Raw genomic sequence first — 10,748 nt, forward strand, 5'->3', positions numbered from 1 at the left:
ATAACATAAACTTTGTAGAAAGCATTAACTATCCCAAGCCTTAGTCCCAAGGCCTCAAACACCTTCGAAGGTGGAGAGAGCTAGCCGGGAATGAGGATAGGGAAGAGGAAGAAGAAACATTCCACAGGAGAAAGAAATAGTTCCTCACTTATCATCACTCTTATTACTAGCATACATAATAGCATAGTAATGAAGATGGAGAAGATGGCAAGCTTAAGCATTGAAGCATGGCTCTTGGTTGGATTTGCATTCCATATCCAAGAGTGTTGGTGTAGGCTATCACTTCTCACAAGCTTGGAGAAGGAGGTGTAGTTCCTCAACTTTCACCAAGTGAGAATGAATCCACAAAATGAGTTTGTGTGTGTGTGTGTGTGTGTGTGTGTGGTGGTGTATACCCTCCCAGCACACCCCTTGCTTCCTTGGGACGAGTTCTACCTTTTTCACATGCCTCAAGCTCATTGGACCCCTCTCCCCCTAGCCAATCACATGCAGCATGCATTTCAAGTACATGGTAGTCTTTGGACAAGTGTTCTCCTTACCCCTTAGAGAGAGAGAGCTTGAAAATATCTAGATATTTCTTGGAAGCTCATTGAACCCCTCTTTAGCCCAACCAATAGCATTCAAGCACACCATGTGGCTAAGCATAGGGAGAGTCTGACATGTATCCCATGTGTCCCTTGAGAAAAGGGGTGCCCTTTGGGTGAGTGGGAGGTTAAGTCAAAGATTCCCCTAACTTTGGGGCTTTCCCCCTCCCTTGTAGGGTCTCTTTTTTACTCAAGCACCTTACCTCCCATGCATGGGAAGCTTCTCAAGCACCTTCCTCATTAAGCATGACAAGCACCTTAGTCATCAAGCACGACAAGCACCTCAAGCTTAGGTCGGGTTCCCACCTCAAGCTCAACCCTAGCTTGCCTAAGGTCAAAGGACTTTTAACACTAACTATTGGAGGTCTTTAATGAAGCTAACCCTAAGGTCTTTTAAGCTCCATTAGATGCACGTTTCTCTTTGATAGACTGCCTCCTTTTGGACCCGTATTGAGATGTAACCATCTCTCCTCTTGGTCCCCTGTTGAGATAAGTCTAGAAGCACTTATTGCACATTGCTCTTTGGTAGACCGTCTCCTTTCGGACCCCTATTGAGATGCAATCATCTCTCCTTTTGGTCCCTTGCTGAGATAGGTCTAGAAGCACATGTCTCTATTCTAACTCTTGTTCTCGTTTATTCTCCCACATTAAATGATCAATTTAATATGAGAAAATCATTTGGGTTAGCTAGATATTAGATTTTATGACATTAGATTGAAGTACTTCTTCTTGATCTTCGATTTTTGGAGGGTGTGCAACTATTGCTTCTTTTGGTGGCGCTCCTTTGGCTTACGTAGGCTCTCATGGAAAACATGGTGCATGAGCCAATGGTTGGACAACTTTAATTGATAAGCCATCTCATTGATTGGCTTAAGAATTTAAAAAGGACCATAGTATCTTTTTGCTAGTTTAGCATAATACTCTTGGTGCCCCGTAGGATTCTTGCCCGTAGTATGCCTTAGACGAGCTTTGAGAAACTTTAGCAAGACCCAGTCATTTCCCTTAAAGGCTAAGGCTCTTTTGTGCTTATTAGCAACATTCCTTTTTGCCTTTGCTGTGAAATGGATATAACCATTTTAATCTTTGGAAAAAATTATTGTAAGTCTTGGCTATATTCATCAGTGGCGAAGATCTTCCCATGTACTTTAAGTAGTAAGATACTTTTGGATCTTCCCTCTTTAACTTCGAAAGGTGCTTTCCCCACAGAAGTATGTACAATGTCGTTGTACGCATAATCTATAAGAGGAAGGTACTTCTATCATTGAGAACGTTGATCTACTTCCATGACATTGGCTTTTAGTAGATTCAAGAATCATTAGAGTAGTTATTTCACTTTGGTCATCCGTTTGTGGATGATAGGCCGAAAGAGAAATTTAATCTACTTCCTAGATTCCAAAAGATACCCTTCTAGAAATTACTGGTCATTCTAGGATCTTTGTCCGGCATTACGGCTGTTGGAAATCCATGATGCTTGAAAATTTGAGATCTGAAAAGGGTTGCCATTTGATGTGCCTTAATAGTCTTTTTGATAGGCATAGAGTGTGTTTTCTTGTTAAGCCCGTCGACTGAAACAATCCAAGTTGTTTCCCTCGATCAATTTTTAACTTTTGGTATACCACACATTTTGAAATATACTCTTGTATGTTTACTTTTCATGGTAGACCAACAGAAATACATTTCTACTCCTCGAAGAGTAGACTATGGAATCCCTCTTTGCCCCGCATAAGGAGAAGTATGGGATTCATACATGACTTTCTTTCTTATTGTATGGGTGATTAACACATAGCCTATTGCCGTTTGAAAGATAACCATCCTTCAAGGTGAATGGTTCTTTTTTCTTCCCTATTGCAAAGGCTATAATTACGCACTTAAAGTCTCGGTCAGTAGCATACTCATCTATCATAAAAGATAGATCGTATGTGAGGTACTATAGACACCACTTTTACCCTTGGTCATTGTGAAAGTGCATCGACCACTTGATTGTGCTTGTTAGCAATGTGAGCAATATGAAATTTGAATTGAAAAAGAAAATTTGTCCACCTCATTTGTTTGTCGTAGAGCTTGGTTTGTGTCATTAAGTTCTTGAGGCTTTGTGATCCACTCGTAGGATGAATGGAGACCCCAAGAGATAGTGTTTCCACGTGTTAGGGCATATAGAATAGATAGTAGCTCTTTTTCCTATTTGCCCAGTACTCACTTATTGAAGTTGAGTCTTTGACTCTCATATGCTATGGCATGCCCTTCTTAAAGCAAAATAGCTCCAAGGCAATCACCACAAGCATCACATTGGACCTCAAATGGCTTTGAGAGATCTAGTAGTGTGAGCAAACGTTGAGAGATAAGCTTCTCCTTAAGCTTCTCCAAAAGCTTCTTGCACTTTTTGCAGTCCATGAATACTTAACGTTCTTTTTTGTTAAGTCATGTAATGGGATTGCTATTAGCGATAGTTTTTTTATGAAGCATCTATAGTATGCACACATACTTATGAAGCTTTGTACCTCCTGTAGATTCCTTGGATTAGGCCATCCTTTTATTATCTCTAACTTTGTTGGATCTATATAGGTGCCGTCTTTAGATATAAGGTGACCTAAATATTGAATCTCTTGTAGGAAAAAATCACTTTTCTTTTGATTAATGAAAAGTTTATTCTCTCTCACAACTTGAAAGATTACATGGAGGTGTCGCTTGTACTCCTTAAGAGAATTTGAATGGCATGAATATTTTTGTCCATCATGAGTTTGAATGCGTCTAGAGCATTTGTCAGGCCAAAACTTGTAAATTATCAAATAGATCTTCTACGTGCGGCACAGGAAATCTGTTTTTGATAGTGATCTTGTTTACCGCTCTATAGTTGACACACATGTGATATGTATCGTCTTTCTTTTTCACTAAAAGCAATGGTGAACAAAATGGAGAGGAGCTAGACCTCACCATCCCTTCCCACCAATTCATGCACTTGCCTCATGATCTCCTCTTGTTGAGCTTGTGAAACTCGATAAGGAGGCTTGTTAGGTGGTGAGCTTCTTGGTAGGAGCTCAATTGTACGGTCATCATCCCTTATTTTAGAGGTAGCTCACTAGGGATGTCATCAATAAAAAAATATTGAAATCCATTTAGGAAACTTGACAACTCTAATTCCTCTTGATCTCCTTTATTGCAGGGATAGGGTGTTCCCCAACTCATTAGCATCTATGTACATGCTCTTTTCCCTGTAGGTGAAGTAGATTCTCCTTTCAAGGAACTTCATGTTGGAAGCCATGCGGTAAAACCATGGTGCCCCAAAAATAACATCCTCATGTTTTAGAGGGGAGATGAAGAAATCTTCTTTGTCCACATAGCTTTGGACATGAAGCCTCACTTTTCCAATTAAGGGAGTAACTGAGATGCCTTGTCCCTTGATAGATCCATTGGATTATCTCCATCTCGTGGGCTTGTATGCCTAGCTTGGCGGTCAACTCCGTGGATATGAAGTTGTGAGCTGAACCAGGGTCAAACAAATTACAGGCATCATGCTCTTGCATCTTTCCCCAATCATAGGAAAGGAGAAATCCTTGGCAATGAGCATCCTCTTTTGGAGCTTCAAACATAGAGGCTCTAGGAGTCTCATTGCGGGCAATTCTCTTGGGACAAGGATGATAACCATGGCCTTGCTCCCCACACTTAAAACATTTGTGGTCCTTACAAAAAGCTTCTAGCTCTTTAGGAGAGAGTTTATATTTAACTTTGTAAACTCCCTTCTCCTTGGACCAATTGTTGGTGTTGTTGGAATAGCCTTGGTAAGAATTTTGGGCATTGGTTTTCCTCTTGGCATCACTTTTGTCTTTATTTTCCATGGGCTTGACATTCCGTCTCGCCCCTTTTTGGAAATTGATGTGTGAAGCAACCATGGTGTGGTGGATTACTTTGATGATAGAACCAGGCCGTTGAGAGTTGACATACTCGGCCATCTCTTTGGGTAATCCTGCACAAAATTGTTGCTTTTGCTCGGCGAAGACTATCTTTTGAAAGACAATAGCCTTGAGATATAAATCCCAAAACTTGTCCACATATTTGTGGATAGACTCGTGAGAGAGAAGCTTCTAGCTCCACCATTTGATAAGCACTTTGTCCTTTGCATCGTTTGCAAAGAATTGCTTCATGATGGAAACTCGTAGAGTTTTCCATGTCTCAGGGGTTTCACCATTGGCACGAAGGTTAGCCCACCATTGACGAGCCAATTTTTGAAAGTGCATAGCTACATGGCGTAGCTTGGAGGACTTCGTGAAGCCCTCGTCTCCAAAGGCCGCATCAAATTGTTGGATGAAGGCCAATACTTTGTCAGTAGCACCAAAGGTGCCATCATAGGTGAGAAAAGAGATACTCTTTCCTCCCTCTTTGAACTTCTTGAGATTTTGTGACCTTCACCATGGAGGATAAGATTTGTGATGTCCTCCCCTCTTGTATTCTCTATGAGAATAAACTATTGCTTTCATTGGAAGAGGAGGAAGGTGAAGAAGAAGGAGAAGAGGGTGACCTCTTTCTTGTCCTTTTCTTCCTTTGTTTCCTCTCTTCCCTTTTTGAAGTGATGAGGAGAAGGACTATGGCTTGACCGTTTCCTCTTGGGAGGAGCTGGTGATTGTATAGTCCGTCATCTTTGTGGAGCCACATCTTCAGAGGAACCTAGGGATTCATTACTTTCTTGTTCTTTGGATTCCTCCTCTCGTATGGGAGAGATTCTTCTTTTGGGGGTCTCATCAAGAGGCCTCCTAAGCTCTCTCTCCTCTTGGAGAGGAAAGGAAATCCCATAAGCACGAAGTTTTTGAGTAACTTCGGCTTGCAAAGAGGGGTTGCCCATATATAGCTTGTTGCAACCTAGTAACAAGATAAATAACAAACATGGGGGCATCATCATTAGCACCTTCATGTGCAAAATCAAAGTTGTCAATGCTCATTCTACTCTCTTGGTTATTGTTAGCCATGCTAATTAAACTTATGTGTTTACTTAGTGTATGCTTTGGCAATTCAAAACCTTAGTTGCTACTCCTCTTAGCCTTTGAAAATAGGCACTTAAGTATCTACACCCACGGCTCGAATTGGTTAATTATAGAGAGTATTGGAGTGAGTCTAACATGGCGAAGCTACCGAGGGATAGCTCCTTTCGGACTTCTTATGGCTCAATAATGGTAAAGCCGTAGGCAAGTCTAACAAGACTCCATTATTAAGACCAAAGCTCCCGAGGTGTGCACCATATCCCACATAGTGGGCTCAACAAAATCGATAATAGATCCCACTCCCACTTACCCTAATATAATTAACAAAATCAACCATTAATAGGCTACTTAAGGACCTCTCTTCTTAAGCAAGAAAAGAGAAACCAAATGCTCTGATACCAATGTAATGGAAATGGCCTATGAACTTTGAGAGTAGCAGAATTAGGCAATTGGATGAAGCACTTTTGTGAGATTATTTTATGAGCATAGCGGGTGAACTTAATTGGTGGTAGCAACATAAACATGGTACTTAGTTAACTTGGTATGAACAATACTTTTGCAAGAGAGAGAGTTTAGAGAACATGACAACAGTTGAGGATCGGATTCATACGGAGCCGGTCCCCCCTCCAATAGGCATTTGTATTATAGTTTCTCCCATCAAGAGAGACTTAGTATAATACAATCTTTGTGTTCCTTGTGACCTACGTGATGCAATGAAGATGGAAAGCTTCATGCATCACAAGCATAACATAAACTTTGTAGAATGCATTAACTATCCCAAGCCTCAGTCCCAAGGCCTCAAACACCTTCGAAGGTGGAGAGAGCTAGCGGAGAATGAGGATAGGGAAGAGGAAGAAGAAACATTCCATAGGAGAAAGAAATAGTTCCTCACTTATCATCACTTTTCTTGCTAGCATTCATAATAGCATAGTAATGAAGATGGAGAAGATGACAAGCTTAAACATTTAAGCATGGCTCTTGGTTGGATTTGCATTCCATAGCCAAGAGTGTTGGTGTAGGCTCTCACTTCTCACAAGCTTGGAGAAGGAGGTATAGTTCCTCAACTTTCACCAAATGAGAATGAATCCACAAAATGAGTGTGTTTGTGTGTGTGTGTGTGGTGTATACTCCCCCATCACACCCCTTGCTTGCTTGGGGCGAGTTCTATCTTTTTCACATGTCTCAAGCTCAATGGATCCCCATCACACCCCTTGCTTGCTTGGGATGAGTTCTACCTTTTTCACATGCCTCAAGATCATTGGACCCCTCTCCCCCTAGCCAATCACATGCAACATGCATTTCAAGTACATGGGTAGTCTTTGGACAAGTGTCCTCCTTACCCCTTAGAGAGAGAGAGCTTGAAAATATATAGATATTTGTTGGATGGAACTAGAAGCTCATTGGACCCCTCTTTAGCCCAACCAATAGCATTCAAGCACACCATGTGGCTAAGCATAGCGAGAGTCTGATATGTATCCCATGTGCCCCTTGAGAAAAGGGGTGCCCTTTGGGTGAGTGGGAGGTTAAGTCAAAGATTCCCCTAACTTTGGGGCTTTTCCCCTCCTTTGTAGGGTCTCTTTTTGACTCAAGCACCTTACCTCCCATGCATGGGAAGCTTCTTAAGCACCTTCCTCATTAAGCATGACAAGAACCTCAAGCACCTTAGTCATCAAGCACGACAAGCTCCTCAAGCACCTTAGTCATCAAGCACGACAAGCACCTCAAGCTTAGGTCGGGTTTCCACCTCAAGCTCAACCTTAGCTTGCCTAAGGTCAAAGGACTTTTAACACTAACTATTGGAGGTCTTTAATGAAGCTAACCCTAAGGTCTTTTAAGCTCCATTAGATGCACGTTGCTCTTTGATAGACTACCTCCTTTTGGACCCGTATTGAGATGTAACCATCTCTCCTCTTGGTCCCCTGTTGAGATAAGTCTAGAAGCACTTATTGCACAATGCTCTTTGGTAGACCGTCTCCTTTTGAACCCCTATTGAGATGCAACTATCTCTCCTTTTGGTCCCCTACGGAGATATGTCTAGAAGCACATGTCTCTATTCTAACTCTTGTTCCCGTTTATTCTCCCACATTAAATGATCAGTTTAATATGAGAAAATCATTTGGGTTAGCTAGATATTAGATTTTATGACAAGGAGAATCCCATAATCGCATCTTCGTGCACACCGCAATTTTTCAGTAAGAATCATTTTCTCAACTCTTCACAGACGAGTGCCTCGAAAGAATCCTGACCAGGCCAACAGAATTTGCATCAGAGCAAAGCTACATAAGATACCTTTTTTTTCTCTTTTATGCTAATTTTCTCTCTTAATCATGGCATACACTCCATTGGAATGCAGCCAATGCATGCACATGAGAACCATGTAAAGCACTTTAAAGCAGGTTGCAATAGGTTCATGAAAGGATGGCACTGTCTCCATCTCATGGACCCTAGAGTAGCGTATGGTATTTTTATTTAAATCAACGACAATTTAGTTTGATACGTGCAGCAATGTGTGTAGGCCAACCAAGTAACTAGCTAGCATTCAAGATGGTTTTTTTGTTGGGTTGGATTCAAATTTAGGCTCATAAACTATGAAGTTAAGCACATTTCGTTAGAAGTTAAGTCCCTTTTAAGAACTAGGCATGCACTTTTTCGTGTCGCTGCCTTCAAATAGATGATGGAATGCACTCCCAACTCTTCCAATTGCTAGGAGAGCTTCCTTCGATCGATGGGTTCCTCTCCAAGTGGCACTCGTTTCTCCATGATCCCAACCATAGAAATTGTGTTGACGTTGCTTGTAAATATTCTCCAACTTCCAAGAAGATATTCAAAGCTGTCCGGCCACCATAGTGTGAACAGCAGTTAGACCTAGAAGCAACTAACCAAGGTCGTTAGTCTGATTGTTTCTTGCCTGCGTCGCCATATCCAGGGAATGCTTTAAAGCCTGCATCTCGACGCAGTTTCAGCTGCTCCAAGATAGCGCAGGGTCTCCGCTCACAGGCGAAGGGTTATTGCAAGGGTTTTTGGCTGTGATAAGAAAGACTAGGGACCTTCTCTTCCGCAGTTATGTACTCCAGAGGGTAAGGGGGATTTCGCTTTCACTAAATCGAATACCTAACTTGTTCCTCTCTCTTTCTCTCTTTCGCTCTCGTAATCTCACAATAATATGTGCGTCTGTGCTTCCATGGCGCTTCATTCGGAAGGGCAATGCCCCCCCTTTTTGTGTTTTTCTCTTCTTTGCGCTGAATCTCCCTTGTTTTACTTGCGAACAATGACTTACCTGCATAGACCCGTTGTTCCTGCACGCGGCCGTGCATTGTTGCCCTCTGCGTGCAACATAATTACTGCAGGTTTGGCTATGTCAGTAACAAAGTTGCATGTCTAATACACACTAGGGGTAAGGTTTTCTGTGTGGTTTGACAAATGAGTGTTGGGGGTTTTGTGGGTTGAAGGAATATGATGGGGAGCATGGGACATGGAGATGGATATGAGATTGGTTCCAAGAGACAGCGGGGAATGGACGATGACCCTTACTATGGGGCCTCTGCAGGGTTTCGCTCTTCATATGGCTATGGAGGAGGCATGGGATATGGAGGGCATTCAAGGGCTTTTCCTGTCGTTCGCCTGCGTGGACTTCCATTCGATTGCAGAGAAAGTGATGTCCATGAGTTCTTTGCCAGCCTGGATCTTGTGGATGTGCTGCTTGTACACAAAAGGGGGCGGTTCACAGGTGAGGCTTATGTCGTATTTGGTGCCCCTTTGCAAGTGGACTTTGCTCTCCAACGGAACCGACAGAATATGGGTCGCCGCTACATCGAGGTGTTTCGATGCAAGAAGCAGGAATACTATCAAGCTGTAGCAGCTGAAGTGAATGACTCCAAGTCTCATCATGACCATGATGAGCCTCCTGTGAAGGCCGCTCCGCCCCCTCCAAAGGCGACTCCAGAAAAGGATGATGTAGAACATACAGGAGTGCTTCGACTTCGAGGCCTTCCATTTTCTGTATCAAAGCCAGAAATCATTGAGTTCTTTGGTGAAGCTGGTTTGGAGGATGAGAACATACACATTGTGACTCATGCGGATGGCCGAGCTACTGGAGAGGCATTTGTGGAGTTTTCGAGTCCGGACGATTCGAAGGCAGCTATGAAGAAGGACAAGATGACACTTGGGAGCAGATATGTGGAGCTTTTTCCCTCTTCGCGTGATGAAGCGACCCGTGCTGCTGCCAGATCGCGACAATGAGGAAGGAGGGAAGTGTGGCTCTGATAGCAATATTTATACATGGCATTCATTGAGGCGACATTAGAGGTAGGCTCTCAAGCAGTAGACTCTGCTCTCAGTAGGTTGGTCGTGGGTAAGCAAATCCGCTAGATGCTCCTGTACTGAATTTCTAATTATGGTAGTATTAGTTAAAGAACTTTTGACAGAGGCACCCAGGCTTGCATCTGGTTTTGGCACTGTTTGAGTATGTGACATTGCTCGTTTCTGTACTTTTTTGAAGGTTCTTGTGCTGCTTCCATGGACATTTCGCTTCTGGTACTTGTAACAACTCTTATCGCTGGTCATCTTGTGACTAGTCACCAACGTGTCCTGCACGCGAAGAATCCTTTGAGAGCTTGAAAAACCTCTTTAATTGGGTTTTTGTTGTCAAGGGTGTGTGGGCCGTGGATTTTTAACTCTACTGATGTCAGTATAGTGGCTGTGCTAGATTGTTATCGCTCTCGTATCATAGTTTAGTAGTGGTTTATAGATTATGTTCTGGAAGTGGTTGGAATCGAGCTCTAATTTTTTGTCAATGATATTGAGCACACAGAAAGGGGACTTGGGTAAAGAGACGGTCCTTGTCCTTTTAACCTTATTAAAATCCTGTCTTCGTACTTTAATGGCAGTAAAAATGGCAATTATGCACATTGCCAATGGTCTAAGTATTTGCCAATGGGGCTGCCCAGAAGGGGACTTGGTGAAAGAGATGTTACTTTGACATGTGAGTGTGAACGGTTCTGTTTTTGCAGACGGAATGGTAGTGTAAAATTGTAATTTAGTGAGAGATTGTGCACATGTATGCAGATATCATTTGTTGGGGCCAATTAGCGCATTATCCTCTATTTTGGCTTGTTCTTCTCGAGGCGTGGAAGACCATGAATGGGAACCCCTGGCGAATTGAGAAAGCTTTCTATATTTGTTGCATATAAAACTT

General features: G+C 42.5%; 1 protein-coding gene across 2 annotated transcripts; it reads left to right on the forward strand.

Annotated features, from left to right (window-relative positions):
* The first annotated feature begins 8,426 nt into the window (after window positions 1-8,426).
* On the forward strand, window positions 8,427-10,074 carry LOC147418928 (uncharacterized). Of its 2 annotated transcripts, XM_086505910.1 has the most exons (3): window positions 8,427-8,631; window positions 8,840-8,901; window positions 9,004-10,074. In XM_086505910.1, exon 3 carries the CDS (start codon window positions 9,008-9,010, stop codon window positions 9,791-9,793), a length of 786 nt encoding a protein of 261 aa, XP_086362036.1. In that variant the 5' UTR covers window positions 8,427-8,631; window positions 8,840-8,901; window positions 9,004-9,007; the 3' UTR covers window positions 9,794-10,074. The 2 variants fall into 2 exon arrangements, with proteins under 2 accessions (XP_086362036.1, XP_086362035.1); XM_086505909.1 differs by lacking the exon at window positions 8,840-8,901 and having other exon boundaries at window positions 8,428-8,631.
* The last annotated feature ends 674 nt before the right edge of the window (window positions 10,075-10,748 follow it).

The sequence above is a fragment of the Adiantum capillus-veneris genome, chromosome 29, assembly GCF_014529385.1.
Source record: "Adiantum capillus-veneris isolate H3 chromosome 29, ASM1452938v2, whole genome shotgun sequence".
Classification (NCBI taxonomy): Eukaryota; Viridiplantae; Streptophyta; class Polypodiopsida; order Polypodiales; family Pteridaceae; genus Adiantum; species Adiantum capillus-veneris.